Here is a 26,502-nt window from a genome sequence, read left to right on the forward strand (position 1 = left end):
TAGACTTCCTCTTGAAGAGACGAATTTGGAAGGATAACACTAGCGCTTATCTTTTGGGCTTATTCTTGGACTGAGCACAAATGTGCACTCTGCAGACCTTTGGGATCAGGCTCTCCTGTGCAGGGAAGCACTGGCACCAGCTTTGGGAGAGGTCAGCAAATGAAGAACCAACCGTAACTTAAAAAGGAAGAGCTATTTCCCACAGTCGAACCTTTAGGTCTTACTGAATAACAATGATAACAATGGTAGCAACAACCATGACAATGATGAATTTTGACCATCAGGAAAGAAATGACTCCTACTTGGGCTGTTAATCTCCCAAGTAGAGCAGTCCATGGAATAGTCTGATCGGCGGGACATGTTATTTGAGCGTCCGCAGGCTTGGGGCTTCACAAGCGTACAAGGCAGTCGTGTCTCTTCTTTCTCCTTTGTCCTGCTAGCCTGTCTTGTTCTCATTGTGTGCAGCACCAGTAGAGTCTAAGCTAAGTCTCGTTTGCTCCGCAAGCTTGATCCAGACCAGGGGGCTTCCTGCGGGGTGGACTACTCACCTGCGGCAGCGAGGCAAACATGGGCTTTGACCCCAGCGGCTCTGACAGTCGTGGGGGTAATGCCGCCACTGCTCACCCCACCATTGCAGAGTTGTCCCCAGTGGGAATTGAGAATTTGGTGAGGGGGCAAGCACTAGAGGCATTAACTCCCTGTGCCCCACCACCTTCCCCATGCTTGCCCCACCAGCCCTGCTGCCGGAGCTGTTGGGGGCGTTAACTGTGAGAAGCCCCACGGGTCAGATGCCCTGCCTCTGTATGTTTGACACGCCTGGTCTAAACAAAGGCTTCAAGATTTGGGTCTGAATATGCCCACTAAACGAGGAGCATTCACGTGCCGTGTTTATTCCCTATGCTGATCCATCAGAGCACCACGTCACATTTTGAATGCTCAGTTTGTCCAGTTGTATGGGCAGCGTACAGCACGGGAAGCAAAGCAGCACAATCACCCTATTGTAATAAGCTCGTCCAGCTGCTGTGCCTCTGAGGCCCTTCTTTTTTCAGCTGAAAATGTTTTGATAATCCTGGACACATGGATGCTTGCCTGCCGGGTAGGCTGTTTCTCAGTGTGACTAATGGTGGCAAAATAGGGCCGCACGTCTGCAAAACTGGCCTTCGGTTAGATGGAGCTGGAATCAATACAGCGCTTCTGGTAAGGAGACATCAGCGAGGAATATTTGTAAGTAAATGGCAGAGGACCAATCAGCTTTGTCTCATCCAAAGACGGGCCCGGATGCCATCTAGTGGGGAGCTGGTTAAGTGGCTCTCAGCATCTTCTGTAATCTTGTTTAGTCCTTTTAAGAAAAGTTTGTCAAGCTTCAGCCAAGGACAAGTTTTTATGGCTTTTAGAAAATAGCCCGGACGTTTCCTTTATCTGGTCCCATTTCAGTCGCATGGCTTTTGGGATACAGCAGTTCCCTTGAAGAGGAGCAGGAAAATGGTGGTTGGAGTAAGAGAAGAAAATAGTGGGGGGGAAAAAGGCGGCTTGCTGAGCTCGTTTTGCCCTGCCTTTCTGCAAGCGTCTAGTAATTGTTTGGATTTGATGCATTATTTTTAACAAATGCTGCCTGGAATTAATTATGCCAGCTAGGATGTATTGATCCATAGAGAGGAGTTGAAAGGCAACCAAGCTGGTCATACGTGCGATTGACAATTCCCAGGTGCAACGTCTTGCTTGCAGGTTACTTGGACGTCTTGGAAGAATGCTTGCAATTATTGTAACAGTGCAGCATGTCTTGTACACTTGCATGTGCGCGTGTGTGTGCACACGCACACTTTTTTCAAATCAGTCTAAGGGCAGGAGATGTATTTTCTAATATTGTAACGGGAATACATGGCTGTCTTCCCAGATTAAGTTACAAATTACAACTCCTTTTAAAAAAAGGAGAATGCACACAAGACTGTGCCATAAGGGAACAATAGTAATGCCGAGGCGAGTTAATAATGTATGAAATGTCTTAGAACCCCTCCAGGTTGTTTTCCATTTCAGTGAGCTCTGTCTTCGGGGACCTAACAAAATAAGTTTTGATTTCATTTGATCATCTTTTGGGTTTTGTGTGTGTGTATATATACACGTGTGTGTGTGTGTGTGTTTATTTATTATTTATTTATTTATAAAATAAATCCTTTGTTGTGGATGGGGAAGGTTGAGCATCTTCAGAAATCATTCATAGACTAAAAGCTTTCAATCATTACTTCGTGATCCTGTTAGATGCCTTGCCTTCCAAGATATTTCTAACAGTTAAAAGCCAGTAACAAAGACTCTGGGAAACATTAATTTTGAGAGAAATTAAAAGCCATTTTCTCTTTGTCCTTGAGGAACGAATTTAGCCGTGAGGTGACTGAGAGGAGAACTTGGTCCTTGAATGATTTCCTTTTACCTGTTTATTTTATGCAACAAATGGAGCATTTGTGACAGCATAGTAGTGTTTGTACCTTCCAGGGGTCTGTACACTTACAGACAATTCATGTTAAAATAAAATAAATAAAAATTGAGGTGTCCTTAAAAAAAAAAAAATGAAGCAACCATGAGATTGATTGAAGATCCATTGTTTGAACAAAGCTGTATGCAAGTGTTAGTAGAAACAGCAATGCCACCTGGTATCTGAGCAGTAGTACAGCTCTGTGTTCTGCCGGGACCTCTCTTTTGGCTTTGTGACCCATGGGAGCCAACCTAACTCCCTCCACTCCCCACACATGTGCTGCTGCTGCATGCAGTTGCCTGCTGGTAAACTGTGTAGGCAGGGCCCTGCAGTCCTAAGCAGTCTGAGGCACAGGGCAGGACAGAGAGGGGGTGGTGCAGCTGGAACAGCTGCAGGGCTGGGATGGGGAACAGGTGTCAAGCACAGGTCTGCACTGAGATAAGTGGAGCAGGGCCAGCAGGGGTAAGGCTGGAGGGTGGGCTGTGGTAGCAAGGTGTGGGGTGCGGTCAGGGACATCAAGGTGTGGGGGTGAGTAGGGGATCCCTGGTATGGGGGCAGCACAGTGTAAAACCATAGCTGCAGCCAAGCAGAGTTGTTAACCCAAGTTGTTTTGGGTTTTTCTTTACTGACGATTTGCAGACATTTTACTGATAACCACACTTTTTTACTATTGGTGTTGGTGTTAAACTCCTAAATTCAAACTCAGCCCTTGCTACTGCTCTGCAGGGCCTGGCAGAAGGGTTTTATTTACATTATGTGACACTTACGTTAGCAAAAACAAACAAACTTTCATTGTCAGTAAAAGTTTTGCATGTTGTCAGTAAAAAAAAAAAAAATAAAAAAATCTTGAACTGCCAACCCTAGTGCCCTCCCCTCACCACTTTTCATTAATGAACAGCGAGTCTGGACCGTCACGTATTGGCACAATGTCATGGTACTAAGACAAAATGGCAGCATGACAAGATTGTGTTATACTTGAAATTTCTTGAGGACTTTTCAGTTGTGGCACTTGTACCATACAAAGCATATATGGCAACTGGGAGAGTGCTGTAAATTTGGGGATGGAGCTGAGACTCCTCTGCTTCTCTTTTAATTGCAAATACATTGAAAAAATTGAGCAGCCCTTTCAAGGTCAATGACATTTAAGTCCAAGTACTAGAATGAGGATGAAATTATACTCTTGAATCAAAGTGATCAGAGTCAGTGCTGCTATTCTACATCTCTGACCAGTTCACTTCAAAACCCTACCTGTTAGGATGACCACATGTCATTGCTGAGCTCCACAAGGAGAGCAGGAAGCAGCGTTTTGCCGTTAGGCTCTAACTCAATGCCCAGTGTAGTCAGTGGGAGTCTGTCCATTGACTTCAAAGGCCGTGGATTGGGCCTGAGCTCTTAATTAAGCATGACGACCAGCAATTGTGCATTGATCTAATCTGACTCTTGTATTCAGCTCCTCTGACTCGTCTCTTTTAAAGGCTTAAAAAATCAGGATCAAAAGACATCTCGGTCCCCCTCTAAGAGCTATTTTAAGTCGTGCATTTTATAAACGCTCAGCAGTCATTTGTTACAATTAGTTTCTGTTTCTGCCTGGGCTTCAGCTGTTTGGTAAAGCGAGAAATCGATTTTTTTAGCTCCAGGAAGAACAGAAAAAGTCTGGGCCCCTCGACTAAAGAAAAACCAGTGTTTAAGAGAAAATGTCAGCCTCTTCCCGTCCAGGCTGGCAGACAGCCCCCGATGCATTACTGATCTTGTTCCCCAGTACTACCTACGATAGTTTAGGCTCTGAATTTCTCCATAGCAGCACAGTTGTCCAACAGTGCATGGATATCTTTAAAAGCTGGAAGAGGAACAAAGGGCAGGTTAATGCTCATATTGCTGTCGATACATCCTATGGTGTGTGGTATAAGGCTTTCCACACCAACATGCAGGCTGCGACTGGTCACGGCTGCTGAGGGAGCTGTAGGAGCAGCAGAAGGAAATTTTATGGGAAAATAAAACCATCTCAGTATGACCTGACTTGAGGGTTCAGTCATCATGAGTGAGCTCCCAGGGTCATGAGATGATGTTAAAAATTGCAGCAATCGTAAGAGTTGGGTTCCTTTAGTTTTCTTCTGGTCTTGCAGCCTGGGTTGTGCACCAAAGTCCTGTCTCTAAGCTTTTCTCTACATTTGGTAGGGCTAGAATTGGGGGTTGTAACTTAAGTCAGCATTCATATGTAATTGCTTGCCCCAGGAGCCAAGGGCTTAAGGAAACCATCAGACATCCCAAAACTCATGCCCAAATGGTGAGAGTTGGCAGTACCAGAGTCCAGAAGCCATATGAGCTCTTGGGCTAGATTCCACACTGGATTGTGCAACCCCCTGGGAGGTTAAGAGGACCAAATTTGGCCTTATTGACCATGTCCAGACAAGCGTGGTCGTGCAGTGTGTGGCGCTGCAGGCACGTCGGCACATATCGCACATTCACTTGTTTTCCGCACAGCAAGGTAGCAGTGCCGGGGAGGGGCGGGGGGTTGACCCTGAGAGATCCCAGGATCAAAAAAACCTATGCAAAAACAAAAACAAAAAAAAGGTGGGGCAGTGCACCTGGGTGCAGCGCACACCACACACAGCCGGAGCCTGGCCAGCTGGAACCACACTCCAGCTGCTGGCCAGGCTCCAAGAGGTAGGATCACTGATGCTGCAGCCCCAGGACCCCAGGTGAGGCTGCTGGGACCAGCCCAGAGCCTGGCCTCCTCTACCCCACCCGGGGTAACCTGCCATGTGCCAGAGGGCACGTGGCACAGGGGTTCCCCGGGGACAAGTAGCAGTGGCATGACTTGTCCATAGAGAAACAAATGTCCACGCTACAATGGGATGAGTTTTATCAGAAAGCTTTTCAAGCCAGGCATCAAGAGTTTGGAGAGTCCTGATCAAAGAGCGCGGGTCTCAATCTGCATAAGCTGGTCCTGAACGCCTGCCCTCCGTCTTGCCCTGTGTGTCTGTCCTATGGGATGCGTGGGTCCTTTGGAGAAAGAAATGCATCTGTTTATAATGAACCACATAAATGATTTGTGCTGTATAGTTATATATATATCTATATTTATCTATCTATCTATCTATCTATCTATCTGTCTATATCTATAGATAGATATAGACAGATAGATAGATAGATATTGAAATATAATCTATCTAGAGAGAGAGATATATAGATATAGATCTATCTATTTATCTATATAGATATCTATATCCAGATAGGTTATATTTGGATAGATACCTATATCTATCTAGAGATGCATATAGATATAGATGGATATCTATATCTATCTATATAGCACAAATAATTTATCTAGATATAGATATCTGTAGCTAGATGGATAGATATGTTATAACATCAACTGCGGAACAGATTTACATGGCCTGTCGGGGTGATATCTTTCTGAGTAATTTTTTTTCTCTGCCGCCTCGTTTTCATTCATTATTGTATCTGAAACTTGAACTCTTTCTGCAAACACAGTGATAGCACTGGCTTTGACCCTGCGACTGCTTCAAAATTGACTGACAGAGTCATTGAAAAGGACTAAGAGGGGTTTTCATTTTATTGGTCTTAATCATCATTTCTTTCCCATTAACTAGACAGATAATCTCTTCCGGGCACTGGAAAGAACATGCTGTAGAGCAGCATTTCTCAACCTGTGGGTCACAAGAATATCTGAAAGGGCAGCAAATAAACTTTAGAAATGGAGAAAAACGTAGGAAACCAGGGTTTTCCCTTGCGAGCTGGCAGAGATCCAGCCTGCGAGGGGTTTCTTGGGACCCCCCCGGCCCCACATGCACTGGAGAACTGGGGACAGGGGGCAGCAGGGTGGGGGTGAGGGGCACTGAGTCGGGACTGGCCATACATGTTTTCAAATGGGTCCTAGACCAAAAAAGACTGAGAACAGTTGTAGAGAACAGCCCTGCCCTGGCAGGAGGATGCACTGAACAACCTTTTTCCAGCTCAAGTTTCTCTGCTCTTCTCTTAAGGGAGAAATAGCGAAAAAACCCACTTTAAAAAAAGCAGCTTTGTACTAATGCTCTGCTTAAAACATAAAAAATAAAATAAAGGTCAGGCTGCTGAGATCTCTTTCTCCCAGCATTGGCTGGGGTAGTGCAGAGTCCTGTGTGCAAGGAAAATGGCGCATCGCTGGGGGTAAATAAATACTTTGTAATCTCTGTATGCTCAGGAGACATCTGAGAGCCGACCTTATGCAAACAGTGGATCTGAGACCCAGGCTGGGAATCGGACTGTGTGGCAGAATCGGCCCCGTTGTACAGCTATTGGGAACGTTAGAAGTGCCATCCTGGGCTTATGAAGAGGAGGGTGTATCATCGGACTGCTGTTTTGGGTGTCTGTCTGGGGTTTGGAGGGTGCACATGCTATAGTCATTTTAGTTGTGATGCCTCTCACCAGAAATGAATGTTAGTAGCTTTTGCAGCCAGAAATGACATTGGGAGAGTTAATTCTCTGCAAGCGTTACTTCTGCAAAGGAGCTCAGCTTTAAACAGGCAGCAGCCTAGAAGCACTCGCAGACTTTGCCCTCGTAAGAAGCCGCTAACGTGCCCGTTTCCCTTGTGTCCCCAGGTCGGATTCGCACGAGGAGGCAAAGCTCCGGAAGTGCCACGAGCGTCACCTCAACGCCTGCCGACACCCGAGGCCGCAGCCGAGCCAAAGTGGTTTCTCAGTCCCAGCGTAAGGAGCTTTCTGTTTGCTGGGGGTGGGCATCCAGAGGGGCGGTCTTCTCATTACCTTTCCACTCGTATTGTGGTCATTTCTGAAGGCTGCGGTAAGCACTTGGGCTTTGTCATGCTGCACGCGTGTAGAAGAAAAAGGTGGTTCCTCCTTGAAGCAGCTTTGGTCTAAGTTGGCACGGACAAACGAGGCCCAACATTTGACTAATGAGGCAAACTAGAAATAGCTCATTCCTTCCTCGTTGCACAGGATGGTTGAACAATTTCTGGTGCCTATGTTTGTACATTAGGTTAGAAAATAAATGTTGGACTTAAATAAGCGAGCCACTCCTAATTGAGACCCGTTCTGCACATCTGCACCCTGCTGCTGCCTCTTGGGTTATTGCTCTCTTCTCTCTTACATGATCATTTCTCCACATTTGTTTAAACATGAGCTGTGTAAGTTAATGTGGGAAATAGTGGTCTGAAATGAGATGCTCTCTCCCCTGCACAGAGTTCAGGCAGGGAGAGAGAGACCTGGTGTTAGAGCCTCGGCTTCGAAGTTCTGGTTTCTCTCATGGCATGTCTTTGGGATGTCGGGAGAACAAAATTCCTGCCACGTGTTTGGGAAAGGGGAGTTTTGTCCTGACGTTCAAGGATGTTTAAGGGGCACGCCCATCAGATACGTTCCTCTCCGGGAAGGGAAGAGGCTCTTCATAACTTGAGGACTCGTATATTTGTGTGGGAGGGTGGGGATTGGAAGGTGAGGCACCTGTTTTGTTGTGAGGGCTTGTCCTGCTTCGTAGCTTCATTGACCAGCGTCTGCTCTGTCCATGCTGTCGCTGCTTCCCTGTACGTCAGACTGGAGGGGCAGGAGGCAAGGATCACCCCCAGGTTCAAGGGAGGCAAGGAACCAAACCAAGAAACCTTCTCGCAGACTTTCACCCCAAGTGGTTCTGGACCCAAACCTGATCCAAAACCCAAAGTGGCCTTTTTCCTGATCCTAGTTCAGACGAAGCTGAAACATCGAGACGCGTTCTAGGTCAAGACGATGGAAATCTCATGAAAACAGATTTGTGGGGCTTCAGAGGAATCCAACCTGAACCCAATACCTAGGCCTATTTGGTATCAAATGCTAGCCCCAGCCTAACCCATTCCGATCTGAACATCGGCTCCGGGGCCGAGCGCCACGTGAAATAAATCGCGCTGAAGCAGCAAGCGTAGCACAGACATGAGGTCAAATCTTCCTGTGACGTGCACACTGGGCAGCCCTGCTGAATTTTGCAGACTAGCCCATGGTATGAGTTAGAGCAGCATTTAGCCCACCAGCTTTGCTCAAGGACTTTGGTCAAGCAAGGCAGTTTTGGGGTTAGTGGAGAACACTTGCAAGCTAGGCCCGCTTGCTCCTCTGTACTTCCACCCGCTGCATTTCGCAGAGGCTCAGGAGTGACACGTGCTTGTGAATAAATCCGTTTGCCTTGTGCATAGCGTATTTTGCATGCTGAACTCTGTATTGTCTTACTGTCTTTTAATCCACTTTTTGCCTGTCCTTTTGTCTGCCCTCATAAACAAGGATCCAGATCAGCTAATCCTGCTGGTGGTAAGAAACATTTTCCCTTTCTCGCGCTCTCTCACATGCTTTCTCTTTTGCATTTTTTTTCAACTATTGCAACTGCCGCTGCAACATCACACCCTCTGATTCATTGTTAGAGCACTAAAAGACTTGTTTGTAAACTCACTCAAGATAGATGTGGATTGTGATTAAATTAACTCGTCCGTGGTGTACGTGCATTCTGGGCAGTGAGGGTAAGGAGGTCCTGTAGGGACTGGGAGGAAGAGCCTGTGAGCGAAACCCCAGGGGCCAAATTCTGCTTCTGCTTATTCCAGTGCAAGCCCTTTTGACTTGGCATTGCAGGAGGGTAACCAACAGGAAGATTTGTGTTGCTTTAGCGTAAAAGCTGGGCATATGATTGACATCAGTCAGAAACACTCCAAGCTTTCTAGTGCCATCTGCCTGGGTGAGGCGTGGGGGATGATAGCTACAGTATTTGTGTGTCGTCATTGAAATAAAAGGGCAGGTAAGCCTGTTTTAGCCAAGCCATTTTCTACCAAACTTATAACATTATACAACAGGGATGGGCATTTATTTGGGCCCAAGGGCTACCCAGGCAGTGTGTCCAGCAGCAGCCCTGGCCCACCCTGGACATGCCCCGGACTCACCCCAATTGGAGTGGACCAGCTCTGTACAAGCCAGGACCCATGTGCACAGCCCCAACCCCATCCTGCCCCTCACCTGCTCTGGACCTGCTTGCCCCCGATGGGCAGTGGAGGTGGCCAGGCAGAGGCTGCTGCTGGGTGCAGGGTGGGGGGAAAGTGGCCCCTGCCCTTTGCTGCTGCCAGTCCCTTCTTGATGAAGCCACCTGGAGCCTGTGACCAGGCTGCCCTACGGCTTCTCTCCACTGCCCCATTGGGTGGCCTGGAGGCGGCATTGGTGGTGCTTGAGATGGTGGAGAGGGAACCCACGCAGGGCAGCCCGGATGCAGGCTTCAGGCGGCTGCAGCAAGAAGGGCCTGGTAGCGGCGAGAGGGGCGGGCCACGTCTCTCCTGCACCCATGCAGTAACTTCTGCTTGGCCACTGCCACTGTTCATTGGGGGTGGCCAGATTTGGAGCAGGCGCAGGGCGGGCCAGAGTCGGGGCTGTGCACGTGCATCCTGGCTGGTCCAGAGCTGGACTGCTCTAATCGGTGTAGGTTGGGCCAGGGCTGGGGCTGTGCATGTGGGTCCCTGCCAGGGCTCCCTGGGGCCAGGGCTGGCTGTGGCTGACTAGAAATGGAGTCCAGCCGCGGAGCTGTCCCAGCCCTGCTGCACACCCAGGGGCGGCAGGATGCACCACGGGCCAGACAGCACTTGAGCAAGGTGGGACCGAGGCACCCGCCGTGGGACAGGCAAATTCCCGTCGTGGGCTGGATCCTGCCCGTGGGCCAGATTTTGCCCACCCCTGTTGTTAATACAAAGTCTTGGATCATTTTTTTCCTACCGACTGTCTCATGTAGTCCTACTTTATATGTCAGCTGTGTTTGGGTGGAAAATTAAGAGAAAAACTCCTAAGGAAAAAGATGGGCATTTTGTTCAAAACGTTACATTTGTTTAACTCTGTGTGCAGTCCTCCCTGCGTTGGTTTTTTTTGTATATTTTAGATGACAAGGTTAGTGTCAGGAGCATTCACAACAGTAATAGATTCTCAGTGTGACCTGCAGTGGCCACTTTTGTACGTTAAGAGAAGCAAAAAAAGGGGCCTCCAGTCCAGTTCTTTTGAAATTCTTTGAGTTTCCTTTTAAATAAATATTGCAGAATTTTTTCAGGTAAAGCAAACTTTGAATTTGGAAATCAGAATAGTCCCATCCAAAACCACGTTGTAACTCTTATCCCCACGGGCGACAGAAAGGTTCCCAGGGACTCGTGTCCCATCACCTCGCAGATTTGTAAGTCTTGGTCACGACACTTTTTGCAAAGAGGAATCTAGAAAAGTGTATGCTTTTTCTGGGCAATTCAGAAGGACACTAAAAGGGCAAAATTAGCCTAATATACATTTCAAAGGGCTCACCTGTCTGCAAAATTGATGAAGCGAATTAGTTTTACTTAGTACAGCACCTGCACAAAGTAAATGCCCATGATGAATAAATGGGATGGACATGTCTATAGGACTGTTCATGACTGGATCATTCAATCGACCACCTTATATTGGAGAAACTGGTTCTTAATCGCCACCCCCTCTGATCACGGCATGCGGAAGTACATCTACATTGGAGCCCACAGGGCAACATATAGATAGATGCCCGAGTTAGCTTTAAAACAAATAACTTGGGCAAAGCAGAGAAAAACTGGGTAAACTAGCCCACATGCTAGACAGCTCTTGGTGCCCATTTACAGGTAGGTGTGGTATCTCCGTACTCCACTAAAGTCTGCTGTGTAGGCTAGAGACCCTAAGAAGCAAATCAGACTTCCTGAAGGAAACAAGCTCAGCTGGTGATATCTGTGCATTATTGAGCTTGTGGAAAAAGCGCTTTGGGAATTGATCCAAAGCCCGTTGAAGCTCAGGGAGACTCCATCACCTCCCATGGTGGAGGGTTTTTTAATCCGGGCCTCGTTTTAAAAGCATTTAAAATCTCCATGCTGATTTGTCTGCTTCCCTATTTCTGGTTCCATCCTAGCTGGCAGCCGCTCCAGTTCTCCTGGCAAGCTCTTGGGAAGCACCTACGGTGGATTGACCAGTGGAGCATCCAGAGTCCCACCAGTGCCATCGTCCGCAGAAAAGCGCAGCAAGATCCCTCGAAGCCAAGGATGCAGCCGAGAGACGAGCCCCAACAGAATAGGACTAGGTAAGCCCTTTCACCAAGGTGACGCATCGGTCCACGTTCCTGGGGGAAGGCTGTTCACGGTAACGAGGAAAGCGGAGGACTGGGTTCTCCTATCCCAGGGTTTTCAGTTCTTTAGCTGTGGAATTGCTGTCAACTTGAGAAATATTATTAACAATTGCAGCTTGAGGAAAGTCTGCTTTTCTTCCATGCTGGCCTGTGGTTTCAAAGCAAGTCAAAAGAGTAGATGGTAGCTCCTGTTTGAAATCGCTGCATCTACTTTGCTGTTTCTGGATCAGGTAAAAGAAAGCAGAAAAGTCCACCACTGCAGGAATGGTACGTCACAGTTGGCGCCCCAACGCCCATTCCTATGAGAAGCCGAGGAGTTCCCGTGATGTGCTTAATGCTCTCAGCTCTGACTGAGGCCTAGGGAATATGTCAGTCCTCAGCACCTTGCAGGATTGGGAACATGTTTTGGAAACTTTGCAGACATCTGAGCCCCTGATTAGATCCCATCCTAGATTCACAAGCTAATTATTTTGTTCCCACGTATTTGTGCCTGTTGGGTAAATATCACATACAGATTTTTGTTTCCCAATTTACAGCAATTTCTCTAATGCTGCTTCAATCAGCGGAACGAGTGTGCTTTCCCAGATGCTCGCAAACACATCTGTTCTGAGTGAAAGCAGAAATGATTCTGTTTTTCTCTCTCTTCTCTTCTGCGGACAGGCAAAAGCTATATTTAACTTTGAGAAAAAAGTGAATGTTTTCAGATGTTAACTGTAGTTTCCATAGGAAAGGAACACCTTGGAAATGTATTATTTTTTTAAATTAATGAATAACAGTCAGAGGAATGTGCATATGCAGATACAATTCTAGTCCCTAATGAATGGGAGCTATTGCCTTTGACTTCCGTGGGCTAGTATTTTATCTGTTATATTTTAAATTAAGTCTCCAATTTAGCTTACATTATGTCAGATGACAATCGAAGCACCTTTTAATTTCCATATTTAGTTGAAAAGAGCTCAGAAGAGCCCTGTGAGCATATACTGAGCTTCATGCTATATTGTTTACTGACAGTATTTTGCAAATTTCAAATTTCTTCTCCTTGCCTATTTTAATCACCTATATATGACTATATTGTGCTCTTCTGTTTGTTGTCATCAAAATCCAAGCTGCCACCTACCTATTGGAATTAATTAGCCAGCTGTTGCTTGGCAAGCTAGCATCGTCCTTGAAAATGAAATGAAGTGTGATGCATGGTGCTGTCATGTTCGTGGGTCTGTGCTGGATAATCGCATTACGTGGACTGATTTGAAGGTGTCTTAATATCGGAAAGGAATTTATTTTACATAAATCCTCACTCTTGGGTTGTCTGCTTTCAGGTAAATTATGGAGAATTCCTATGAACGTGTCATTCCTATCCCACCACTGTAATGACGCAAATACCAGGGCTTGTTCCTGGGGGATGGGTGAACCCTGTCAAATCTGTCAGTCTGTGTTTTCTTCCAGGATTGCTGACTGCAGCCTGTTCTTTTGAGCGGGTGTTCAAATTGGGGTGCTTTTGATCTTGCGTGTTAGTTTAATACCCAAAGGCAGACATTCTGCATTTTTATTGGACCTGAAAACTTGGGCAGCATATAAAGTGGTAACATTTGCCTGGATGGAACTATGTTTGGAAAGCCACACTTTCTAGTTCCTGAAGTCGTCTGGCCAATGCTTTTCCAGCGATTTTAATTTCCCTGTCATTTGGCTGTTAAAATGATTTTTATAATTTACTTTGCATTGACAGCTTTGATTTCTTCCTCTCCATCATTCATGCGGCTGTCCTCTTCATCCAGTCATCCCTGTCCATCCATACTTCCTAAGTTGATTGATACACCTTCTCTGAATCTGACTTTTCCAGGTCCCTGAGCTCCTCTGTGGTGCAAAGCACAACGGCAGGATGCCGTCAGCTAGTGGCAATTGGCTTGATTTTTAAGTGTGTGAAGGTCTTGCAGTCCTGGGAGCGTTGGTCATCAGGACTCTGGGGTTTTATGTGTGGCTCAGCCCCTGACTCACGAGTGAGCAATTTTAGGCCAGGTTTCGATGAGCCTCTGCTCTGTCTCTGTCTTTGCATGGATGGCACAAGGGGCTAGCTTGCTCTGAGGCCAGGGGTAAGGCAAAGCTAATTGTGCCCTATAGGCCACCTCCCAGAGAGAGCACAGAATCAGCCATCGCCTCCCCAGGGCTTTCCCCTTTTCTTCCCACCTTGGGTGCATTACAAGGCATGTTCCTCCTATTTGCTGGAAAACTGTGGCTGGCATCCTGCCTCTTGCAGCTGCGGTGCTTCCTGGAGGGCCCTCTGTGCCACCCCTGGCTGGAAGGACCATTCCGGTTGCAAAGTCACCCTTAGCACTTACCCCATGGATACATACCCTCTCGGGTATGATTCATGTCTGTAAATGTGTTTGTGATCCCCAGGTGGCAGTTGGTATAAAATGGAAGTGCAAAGCCAGTTCTAGAGCAGAGGACTGGGCTTGCCTGCACTTCTGCAGAGCATTTGCATCCTGGTTAGCACAATGCTGATGGAGCAGGGGCTGGGGCAGTAAATACACTCTAGGGAATGACCGCCCCAAAGCAGCGCATAGGGTCGGCCTGCATTCATACCCGCTTGTGATGATTTGGGAGCCGAGAAGCCAAATCCAGATGTGGCAGTCGGACTGTAGATATTCAAGGGTGCACCATTCTCCTTCAGGGCTGGCAAAGGTGTCAGTGGCAGCATAGTGTCCTAATACAACGTAGTATCTTCCCAGGGGTTAGCAAGAGCCCTGCAGTTACAGATTCAGCCCACATGCACTTGCTGCAAAGTACCAAGGGGTTTCTGACTTGGGCAGCGGCCCCTTTGCTGGAGCATGACATGCTGGTTCTTTGACTGAGCCAACAAGGCACCATGGCTCTCACCCTGGGCTCTTAACCTCAACTCAGTGCAACTTATCCAAGCCTCGAGGGTCTTCCCTATATCAGATGGCACAGAACTAAATGAGATCACCTCCTACTTGGGGGGTTGATGTGAGTGAAGCCATTGGCTCCTGCAGTGCTGGTTGCCTGAATAAAGCAATCTGGGCGTGACTCGGTATCCCCATATAACCTTATAAATAGCGGAGCAAACAGCAGCCATGTCATTAAACCTTTTTAGATGAAAATGGTAAGTTTTCAATGTGGAGACTGTCCCTTGAATGTCACCTTTTGCATTTTACTGAGGGCAGATAAGATCAGGTGAGCTGCTTGTGGTCCAGAGCTGATCATCAGCACATGGGTGGCCAGAAGGTGACTTTTTTTGTAATGCTTAATTTTTGTAATGCCCCAGAGTCAAAATAGCATATTCTCCCATCCATCTCTCTCTGCACCTGCCCTGTTGTTTCATCTTTTTTCATTTTACTAGGCCAGGCAGCTTTTGTGTCCAACTGACTCACTTTTGTGGCCTGTGCTTTATGGGGTGGGCTGCTGCAGCCGAATTTTCTGGCGTTCATGATTGTCTTACATCCCCTGCACTGAAAGCAAGCTGAAGAATCGTTGTGGGGTATGGATAAGATGACTTCCTCCAGCGCAGACTCCCTTCCATGTCATAGCAAACCTTTAAAATACAGTGTGGCAAAAAAGGCACCTCCCTAAACAGCTGATGTCCTTACTGTGAAAATTATCCCTCTTCAAAGCAGGAGAAACCTCAGGACAGATTCCTGGGAGTTAACGATACTTTCGAGGGATCGTTCCATCCATGGCACTCCTTTCTCTTTCCATTGTGTCCGTGCATCTATTCAGCCCATCCATACCTTCCGTTCATAGGACACCCATTAAAAAGTTGGAATAGTTTTTGTCTTGTTGCTTGGATATTTGCTTGTGACTGGTTTGTGGCATCCCATCTCAGCACTCTTCTTCTATTCACAATATCCACGAGTACAAATGCCTCCTTGCTATATGCTGGCTCCTTAATCTGTTAATGAGAGGGGACTGTGTTGTCTCGTTCACGCCTGCCCCTCTTTCGAGACCTAAAATGGTCTCTTTCGGGAAAGAGACTGACAGATGAAAGATGCTTTTCATGAAAGTGCTAGTGGGGAACGAGAGCCTATGCAACCCTCATCCATTTACATGTAAGCGTGTGACCCAAGAGTGAGCACTTCCACTTTTAGAGAACCCACTGATCCAAGTAAGTATTTTTTGCTTATAGATTAAACTTGGGAGGTTTTCTTCTTAGGTTCCTGTTGCTGCTGTTTGCCTTTCTTGAGCTGAGACTACTGTATTTTTGAATCTTAATTTCATTAACCCCATGATAGTCCTGCTGATTATAACAACACCTCTCTCCCTTGCTCAGAACTTATCCCGTTTCTGGGCCGGGTGCTGTTGTAACCAAGTCCATCAGTGGATCATGTTGTATTGTTCACCATCAAAGCTCAGAATCAGAACCATTAATTCATCAAACAGATTTGCAAGGCAGATTTTGCCAAACGGGGAGGGATTTGAGAACCGGGGATCTGGCAGTAGCTTACATCTGAATCTCTTACTCAAGATGTGAGGATCCTATTTAGTCCTTTAATACCTCAGAGGATGCTGTGAACGGTGACAGATGTGGCCTTTATCTGAGCATTTAGATATAGGTGATTGACTGACGTGGACCATCTTATTTCCAAGAAAAAAACCGACAACCCCTAAAAAGCGGTCTGCTAACCTATTTATGGTTGCATTCCATGATGTCCCTACAGAAACATTCCTCAAAGACCCGATGTTTCTGTTACCAACACTGAACTGATGTTACACGGGGGAGCACACACTTGGCACCTTGAAGAGAATTCACACTGGGCCGTGAAAACAGCACTAATTCTGCTGGGAAGGGAGGACAGAGTAGGGGATGGCACTGCAGTGTCTGCATCTCTGCACCCTTGTAACCCACACGAAAGCTGGTGACTCTGATTTGAGGCCAGGCAGGACGGATAAACCTATAAAGGCCTTTCCTAGCTACTCACCTAAAAGTAGTTGCTCCCTCTTCTGAAGATAGCACAGTGAGCAGACCCCACATAGTCAACAGACGACTCAAGGTCAACCTACAACGCATGCATTCAGTTTTTTTGCTTTATTACATGTACAGATGTGATAACAAAGCAATTCTTTTCTAATGTTTCTCTTATGACTTAGTGCGAATGGCTGCTATAGCCAAAACAAAGCAGAGCTTATAGAGCAATTCTGGAGTTGCATTTAAATTTATGAATTGGATTATAAGCTCTAGCTAGATATATAGATATTATAGGTCTGTGATAACAAGTGACCTGAGAAGGGCCTTCCTGTCCCATGGTCCTGAAAAGAGGCACTTTTGTTGCTAATTTAAGAGGTATAGACCTCAAATTATTCAACTATTTATACAAAATGAATAGGTTAAGTCTTCCAAAAGCTCAGTCCCACAATTCTTATTCAGGCAGAATTCCCACTGGCTTTTGACCTCTGTGATGTCAATGGAGGGATTATAAAATGAACAGCAAACTTACCAGTGGAACTAAGGATATGTCTCCCACGATATATAGGGTTGACCTGGAGGCCATCCTCAACCAGGCTGAGCCACACGATCTGTCCTTCCTCCTTGGTACCATATCTTCTATTTTGCCCCAAACTCTCTCTTTTTTTTGTGTGTAAGGCTGCTTTCTTGAACACAGTCCTGACACATATCCCAGGATCCCTTGTGGAGCCCTGCGAGGAACTGGTCTGTGGTCAACTTGTCCCGTTCTTGTCTCTGTTTGTGGACAATAGAGACAAGAAGTGGGGTGTAGGAGGAGTGGAGGATTGGAAGAGGGACTTGTGGGATTACCACTGCCAGACATTTTGTTTTTAAGTCCCACAATTTGTGTGTAAGCTCCAACCGCACTGCATCAAGGGGAGGACCAGGAGATAATTGGGGTGCCTTGACCTCCTACACCGCAGGTCAGCAGTACCTGCTGGAGGTGAAACATTTGCAGTATAAATGGCTGGCATCTTTGAGCTTGAGGATGACCTAAATGTTGACCTTAACCATTAGTGTAAAGGGCATGGTAAAGTGCATCTATTGGGTGCATCTCTACTCACCTTCTACCTGACTTCAGACTAATACAGTTAGCTACCTGTCTGTATTAGTGCAGACATCACTTTGAATAAGAATCCAGCTCAGTGGGAGTTTTGTTGGAATAAACCATATAGAATAAGACCCTTGGTGAAGTGTATTTCTGGCTTCAGGGATATTTGGGGAATAAAAGTTAGGCAACTTTCAGTAAAAAGGCAGAAAACTTAAATTCCTGCTATCTTAAAATTAAAACTGCTTTGTAACCCTGCCTACCAGTATTTAAGAACGAGGTATTCTACTCTCAATATCTGTATCGGGGAGGTGTATCTTTGTAAATCGATGAAATACACTATTCTGGTTTTCCCCGAGAAATTTGATCATGACAACACTATCCTTGCCAGAGCCCAACATGTACAGAAACGGCTTTCTCTTTTGCGAGTACACTTTAAACATTCTGACCATGTTACAAGCACTTCCTCCTTTTTTTTTCTGAAAGGCTGTTTTCTGGGAGGGTTTTTTTTGCTTAATTAGAAGATAAAGCCTTCCAGAAAGGTTTCTTTCTCGCCTCGACTGTTTTGCATGCTTCTGTATCCATAGAGCTCAGCCTCTCTGTTTGAGATGAATGTAGGTCTCCAGCTCGACTCAAATAACAAAACTCGGATAGCTGGAGAGGAAATCAGACTGCCAGCCAGACACTCAAGGGTGCTGAAACATCACGTTTAAGCCACGTCTTGGCACTGAACTCAGTGGGTCTGGCTGCTGCAGATAATCATTATTAATGTGATAATGACCTTAACTAACACAAATGTGACTTGACTTTATAAGCTGTCTGTCCTCATTAAACTTGTTCACCTTCTCTGAAACTCTCCATGCTGCATGCTAGCACGGAGCAGCCGTATCCCCCGACCCAGCATGAGTCAGGGGTGCAGCCGCGATACCAGCCGTGAGAGCAGTCGAGATACAAGCCCTGCTCGGGGCTTCCCTCCGCTTGGTGAGTACACGTAGGCATTGGAGATCTAAGGGTCGATTTTCCTTTTTTTCCCTTTTTCCCCTTTCTGAGACACTGCCAGGTGGAATGAGCTTGCTTCCCTTCTCTGTTTTACTTCCTCGCACTCCCCCTTTCTGACCCCACTTCCCTTCTGTTTTCTTTTGCATGCTTGAATTCTGGGTCTCCAAAATTTTTCTTTTAGTAGGAAAAGACCTGCACGTCTGTGGTAATTTCCAGTTGCTTTAAAAGCTGAGATGCACAGAGCTTCCCTTCAGACCGTGGCAGTTTTGATGGGTAGCTATGACAGCAATCCCACACACAGCGCAGAGGGTGGGGAGCAGCGCCACAAAGACTTCTTCAAAGGGGCCCGGATTATGCACACACTGATTTGTCTTAACGCTAAGTACAGTCACAGGAATGACAGTTTAACACTAAATCCCAGTCAAGAGATCCAAGTTCTTTGCATGGGAAGGTTTTACGCACTGTTTAATTGCTAATTAATACACTAGATCTGCCGTTCCAAAGTGTATTCTCCTTGTGTCTAGAGCATCCTGAAATCCCTGAAAAGACGAGGTCTGACATTTTGCCGTGTCATTTGGCTTTGCACACAGAGGGCGAATATAAAAAAAAAAAAAAAAAAAAAAATCTCCATTAATGGTTTATGAGAGATTCTTGTTCTGCATGGGGCTGAAACAGCAGGACAGTTAATGTTTCTGATCAAATGCCATATCACCTTCAACCAAACACATTCTTTGCTGTGCAAAAGCTTTGTCTGTCATCTCAGAAGTAATAAAATACAGTGGATCTCTGGGGCCTCCGTTTGCCTAGCGGTTTCAGAATCGTGTATCTTGTGTTCAAAATGGGGAGAGAAACTCTGCAGAGCTCAGTCTGACGGTGTTGGGATGTAGAAGGGCTGCAGGGTCTGGGAAGATGAAACTAATATGAAATAATGTATGTGCCTTGCATAAAAACTTGGGTTTAACTTAACTTTTAATTTCCAGAATGAGAAGTAAAGTTGTGTACAGCAAATGAATTGAAGTGTGCATTGATAATGCCTTCCAGTTGGGTCGAGAGGCAAAGCGATCCTCTGTTTTTCAACTCTGACAGACTTCTCTTCCTGTGTATGCCACTGTTGGGGTGGTCTTATGTATCCGATTGAAATGAAAGTCTAAAGTCAAGATTTGCAGGGTATAATAGAGGTAAATTTGCCCAGTGTTAGGAAGACAGTGCCTTTGGACAGTGAACACTGGCGGGGCGGGGGGGGGGGGTGTGTGTGTGCATGTATTTAATTCGAGGATATTAAATTTACTATTTGACTAACTTGTTGCTCTTGTTGATGGAACTTTTCCTTACTACTTCATTTTTATTCTCAATAGAAGCAGTGCTGCTATTCTGGGTTGTAATAATTCATCATACACATTTGTACATGGCTTGATCCAGTCCCCAGTAGAGTCTGTGGAAGGACTCCCATTGCCATTGTCTCTTCATCCATTTGAAATCAGAAGCAAAATTGTCATTAACTTGCCTGTAAATAGAAGCAAAACCTGAAATTTATCTGGAAAAGGGGATCCCGTCAGCAGTATCATTAGGGAATTTTCTTCCTCATATTTTGCCTTGTTCATCTGAACAAGGATGCTTTAGCATTCTTTTAAAAACTTTGCGATAGTTTTTCATTAGATAACACCAATATGTTTTTTTAGTTTGAAAAATGAAAAGAAAGATATTTGGAAATGTATTTTTATGGAACTGAGATGGTTGTGGGTGAAACCTGTCCTCCCAGTCCAGCCACCCGTATTCAACCTAGTAGTTCCTACTCAGACTTTTTAAATCATTGGGGCTGCACATGGGAGGAAAATGTAGGATTGGCCATTAAAAAGTTGGGAGATGGGGAACGGGGACCCAGTTTTTTGAAAACCATTCTCGAGGTTGGCTGTGAACTTAAGTTCCAGATAACCTGATGGAACAATTGTTGAAAGAGCCCATTATTAAAGTCATTGGCATTTCTCTTGTCTTTAGTAGGCTTTGGCTCAAATGCAGATGTCCCCTAGCTGAGATCAGAATTGGGGTTTGTTTTCTGACCTTCTGCACCTGTTTTGCTTGCTTGGGTATTTTCTCATCATGTTAATTTGGAGGTCTAGGATGTGATTCCTGAAGTGTGGCAGGAAGTTTACTGGGGCATCTACGCAGGATGAGCACAGAGGGTGTGCTGGCATCGGCATAGCTACCCCTTGAATGCAGTGTCTGGTACTGATCTATCTTGCTTTCCTGATGTGCCTCAAACCACAAAATCCTCAGTTCTCTTTTTCCAGCAAAGTCTTAATTGTGGGGGGAAAGGGGCTGAGGGAGCGAGACCTCAAGCAGAGTATAGCATATGGTGCTCACAGCTTAAAGAATCACTGTTTGATTTATCAATGAAGCATGTTTGATTATGGAGTTATTAAGAGAGGATTAGAAGGAGCGGCTGTGTCTTTACCTCTTTTATAGTTACTTTTCTACCCTTGGCTGCATCCTCTTTGAATGAAGCGGTTTTGGTTAAATGTGCAAATTGGAGGATGCGCAGTAGCGATTTGTCAGTCCTCAGTGGGTTTCATGCTATACGTTTTCACCTTAGTGAACAAGCATTGTTTGAAATACTGTCTCAGGGGCCTTGCTAGAAAGATGAATACTGCGGGCCAGATTTTCATTCTCCGCTGTACTGAATTCAGATAAGCTATGCCTGTTTACAGCAGTTGAAGATTTGGCCCATCATTGATTATTGCATCATAGAAAACAAATATTTACAATGTTTTTGATGAGCTGTTAATGTAAAATGCACTGTTGGATATAATATCTAGAGGATTATCATGTCTGAGTGGATTTTGTTATACCGTTATGGGAAAAACATTTCATAGTTTGTAGGGTCGGAAAGGACCTGAACAGATCATCAAGTCTGACCCCCTGCCCTGGGCAGGAACGAGTGGAGGGATCGTAGCACCCCAGCCAGATATCTATCCACCTTCCTCTTGAAGACCCCCAAAGTAGGGAAGAGCACCTAAAAATTTAAAAGTGTAATAAGAAACCAGCTTAATTGTGATACAGCCAACATATATTTGTCTCCTTGTTTTTTCATTGAAAAAAACCCCTCCATTATAAATTGGAAACTGTATAGCCCAGCTGGTGGGTTTTTATGAATCCAGTTAATGTTTTTGTTCAAACTGTAAGGTCATGTGGTTTTACTCAGTACAGTGCGTTTTTGCTCACCTGGGTATGGATTAACTTGTTTAATACTGTACACTAACTCGTTTGCATTTAATAATATTGTGGTCATTATCATCAGAATAAATCCCTGATCCTGCCAGCTGCTCCGTAGGGCATCCATGATGCCAGCAGGGCTCAGGCTGTTGGCACTGAACAACTTACAGGACTGGGATCCAATCTGGAAATGCTGAAGTTAAGGGTCCCCCTGCGGTGGGGAGTGGGACGCCTTACACAAATGCCATCTTTTCTCCTAGTTCAGGCACTGGGCCCTGTGCTGAGATTCACAGGGACAAGCGTGTCTGCTGGAAATGACCTAGTTGCAGAGTAGCGTCTGCTTGTTGGCCCTGTAGTCCTTACCTGTGCGAGTCCTTCTTGATGGCGGTGGGCTTGTCCCCTGGAAGAAATGCAAGTGGTCTGAGCTTGATTGTTAAAAGGCTGCAGTGCCAACCCTGGAAACATTTGGCCAACTTCTCACTGGTTTGAGACATGGTGGGGTTGGCTTTTTTTGGATTGTTCTCATTTCAGTGACTTTGTAATGTTAAATTTTGCAATGACAGCAGTTTTTTAGTTAAATAGGGGGAACCCTGCCCTCCACAACCTTGTCTGGATTCTTCTCCTGTGCACCCTTGCCAAAGTATTGAATTTTATTTTGAAAAAATAAAAACAGCCAGTCCTCTTCACCTGAAGTTTGACTTTCAGTGGGACGGTTCTGGTGGATCACTCATACAAGCAGGGTACAGAGCCAGCGTTTCTTTGCTCAGCTGTTTTCAAGTTAGGAGAGAGCATAGCATTAATGGCTCAGCCTAGAGCAAAACACAACAAACACCCCATTCAGAAACGACCAAACCAAATCTTCAGATGCAGCTCACTGTTGGGCTGAATCCACGGATGGGACCATTCAGCTTCCAAGTTCTTGGATAAAGTTCTGCATAGCTGAAGATCTGGGGGCTTGAGTAGAAACGTAAATCAGGTCCGAGCCGCATCCCTCGCTACTATAATAAGATCTGCTGCTATAACATTTTGTGCACAGGTATAACGTACAGTGTATATAAAGATACATGTCTTTAATAGACATTTAATGAGCGTCTACAGAAGCGTTATAGCAATATATCTTTTGTAGTGGTAACGGCAAACGTAGGGGGATAAGTGTCTGTATCAAAACAACGATGCGTAACCTGGTTGCGTTGCACACTCGTTGGTTGATTTTCCCTGTATGACTCCTTATGCTCGTACGCTTTTGTGACGACTCGTTCTTCATGCTGACACTGCTGTTTGTCCATCAAATACGATGTGGGGAAATACGCTTGCAAGCACAATCTCTAATCATTCATCTTGCCTCCACGTTGGGATTTAGATGGAGCGCATCTAAATCCTGCCCCGGGGAGTTAAATGTTCCACATGCTTGTAATGGCTGCGTTCAAGATCCGTGGTCAGGGGGAGCTCGACAGCGCTTGCTGAGCTTTGCTGAGCCACTTTGCACTGGAGACTCCTCCAAGCAATTAGTTTGTCACACAGTGTGCTTATGGTTGTGGGGAGAGGAGGGAAGCGAGGGGATGGGGGGCTTGCACTGTATCTGTTGTGCATTCATACATGGCATCATTTCCTCTTGCTATAAAACACCCCTATTGGTATGAGTCATGTGCATCCCCTTCGGACTGTGGCATTTTCTGTCTCTGGTTCCTGTGTGTTAATCCTGTGGGTGTTGCCGTTCCTTTTACTTGCAGCTTCTCGACGTCATTCCAGATCCACTAGCGCGCTCTCCACTGCTGAGTCTGTTGGGCAGTCAGGTGAACAAGTGCTAACTGCATGAATCCGCTTCTTGAAACAGTCGTGTTGTATGACCATGTTAACATTTGCAGTCATGCGTATCAGTCAGCACTTGGCATGTGCTTCTCACCGCTGCGGGGCTTTTTCATTTTCTTCGTTTAACGTGGCTTGTTTCTTTCATTTTAATTTCTTTTTTTTTTAATTATTATTATTGTTGTTGTTATTTTGTCGATCTGTTTTTAGGGACATTGTGAGCAGTGTTGTCATAAGGGTGATCCAGGGCTTTCGTTCTTCTTCGAACACTTAGCAGCCGTGCGGGACGGGATAGATCCCAGAGGGTGCTGAGTGCTTACGACACCGTTGATGTCAATGGGAGTTGTAGGGTTTAGGACTGAACCTCCAACCCTGGGGGTTGGCTTCTGCTTTCCCCCAGCCAAGGGGAGTTGAGACCCCTCAGTACTTTGTAGGCTCAAGCCCCAAATTCACAAGAGCAGTGTGAATTGCTCACGCAGTGGGTTTGGAAACGGAGCACTTGACTCTGTAAAATTATTGAGGTTTGCTCCAAACTTCGCTGAAGTCAATGGAAGGACTCTCTTGGCCTTCCCATGCTTTGAATCACTTAATGAATGCTTTGAGTCGAATAGGACAAAACCTGAGGTTTTCACTTGCTTTTCCCCCAAAACTCCCATTGACAACACTAGGCAGGTCTTGAGATGTGGAGCAACTGCCCATGCCTTTGAAATCGGTTTTCAGTGGGAGTTTTGCTTTCAGAAGAGCTAAGTGAGGATTTCAAGATTTGTCTCGGCGGGAAAGAAGCTGAGGCAAGGACAAAGTAAGAAGTAAATGAGGACTCCAGCGTGTCACCAGATACGGTGGTTGAAAAGGAGTGGAGCCATTAATGAGACCCAAAGCCGTACCACTGTCCCCATTTTGGCAGCGCTCCGTGCTTTAAGGCTCAGTTGACTTCAGCGACTATTCTTGGATCGGCTCTCAAAACCGATTCTCTACCCCGCAATTGTACAGAAACAAACGTGCAGTTGAACAGATGCATTGACCTTTATAAGCTAATAGTAACAATTAAAAACCAGATGCACTTCAGAGAATAAGTGCAATTAGCCAAATAATTGCAGTAGGGACCGGGGTCTGAACCCCATGCTTCTTTTCCACTTCCTCTGGAATATGCTGCATTTTTAGCTCCAGGGACAAAACGAGATCCAGTAATCCGTGTCCTCGAGAAGACTGAATCCAGTGAGAATTGTGCCTCCATAAAGATGGTAAAATCAGGACAAAACTGAAGCGTAAGGAAGCAGCGGCAACTCCGGCTCCAACCTGGAGCAGGCAACAGTAGGAGCAGTTCTTGCTCTGAGCTGGGAAACTGAGTGGTGGCTCCAGGCCCTGTTGGTGTCCCATGCCAGTGCTGGAGCTGCACCACCATATGCCCTGAATCAGAGCTGGAGCATCTGGCACCGCCACATGCCCCGTGCCATGGTGGCAGCTCCAGCTTCAGCAGAGGACCTGGCAGGTGGAGGGGCAATCAGAGTTATTTCAGCTCTCGCTAATCCTCTGGCTGCCATCACCTTGTTGGCTGAGGCCCAGATTATGTGGCAGGCCATGCCCTGGCTATGTCCTCAACATCTGGTGGCCCACAGGTAGCGGAGCGAGCTGCATACAGCAGCTGTGCAAGCTGTATGCACGACACTCCTGCTTTTAAGCAATCCCAAGCAGTGAATGATCCCACCCTATATCCTGAAACCAAATGGCCCGATCTTTTCAAGGCCCAAGTCCTGGTTATTTGCTTCATCCAAGAAGTCCTGTTCAAGTCTAATGAACCTGCTCATATGAGGAAGAGGTAATCTATAAGGAAGATTCCTGACTAATTTATTTTAAATATAGATGAGGTTTTTACTAGTCTGTGAGTGTATCTACACGTGCAGTTAATGCAAAGCAATAAAGCCTGGGACTGCAGCATATTGAGCCAGGTCGGAGCAGCCCCAGCTGGCAGGGGGCCTTAGGCATCAGCCTGCAAACCCGGGGCTGCTCCCCCCCAGCTCAACATGCTGCGGAGAGCATGAGGGTGCTCCTGTGTGGGGCTGCCTGGCAGGAAACCCCCCACGCTGAAGCACTCTCATGCTCCAGCCAGCCGGGGCAGCATCTACATGCTGTGGAGTAGAAAAAACTGTGCAGCAGGATAGTACTTGTATTTATAAATACTATCCTACTGCGGAGTTAATTAGTTTACTGCAGCCTAATAGGGGCCCACATGTAGACAGGCGACATTTACTGCAGAGCTAATTAGTCTGCTCTGCAGTAAATATCTCATGTAGACATACCCTGCTAGTTCAAATCTAAATTTAAACTAGTTTGTTAGTTGGAAAGAAAGGGATCACCATCGGCACCAGCTCTGCTGCCTATGGACTCTCTGAATTCAGAGAGGCTTGCACAGATTTAATAGCTCTACAAATGATTCTGCTTTTTTCAGTTGTAGTTTGTATCTTGCTGCACAGAGACATGGTTAGCCATGTGAGTCTGAAGTCGTCAAGCAGAAGGGAGAGTAGGTTTGCAGCTTATGGACTAACCAAAGTGTATGTTAGCCATCCACCTTACAGCACACCTGTTGGTTAGTCCATAAGGTACAAATCTACCCTGCCTTCTGCTTGACTCCAGACTAACCGTGTTACTCTGCAGTTTGTGAGCTGCAAGCTATAACTGAAAAAAATCAGGCCCATTCATGTAGCTGTTAAATCTGTATAACTCCCTCTGAATCCAAAGGGGAGTCCGTGGGCCCATAGGTAGCATGGCTGATGCCAAGATGGTGATAACCTGCTGCACGTGACAAAGCTGGATACAGCTTGCAAAGGGTGGCCTCCGCATTGCTTTCTGACATGGCCCTGTTAGACAGCGTTGCGTTGCCTGCTTCAAAGTCTTATACCCAGGAAAAA

General features: G+C 46.0%; 1 protein-coding gene across 5 annotated transcripts in view; it reads left to right on the plus strand.

Annotated features, from left to right (window-relative positions):
* CLASP1 (cytoplasmic linker associated protein 1) overlaps nucleotides 1-26,502 on the plus strand; it is a 229,863-nt gene that overhangs the window by 134,128 nt on the left and 69,233 nt on the right. For all 5 annotated transcript variants that reach the window (XM_090046026.1, XM_090046022.1, XM_090046023.1 and 2 more), the window contains 2 exons: nucleotides 7,070-7,177; nucleotides 11,367-11,534. In XM_090046026.1, the coding sequence (XP_089902152.1) occupies nucleotides 7,070-7,177; nucleotides 11,367-11,534 (276 nt within the window). The remainder of the gene's footprint in view (nucleotides 1-7,069; nucleotides 7,178-11,366; nucleotides 11,535-26,502) is intronic.

Source organism: Crocodylus siamensis, chromosome 4, assembly GCF_052110815.1.
Source record: "Crocodylus siamensis isolate JL-2025a chromosome 4, ASM5211081v1, whole genome shotgun sequence".
In the NCBI taxonomy this organism is placed as follows: Eukaryota; Metazoa; Chordata; order Crocodylia; family Crocodylidae; genus Crocodylus; species Crocodylus siamensis.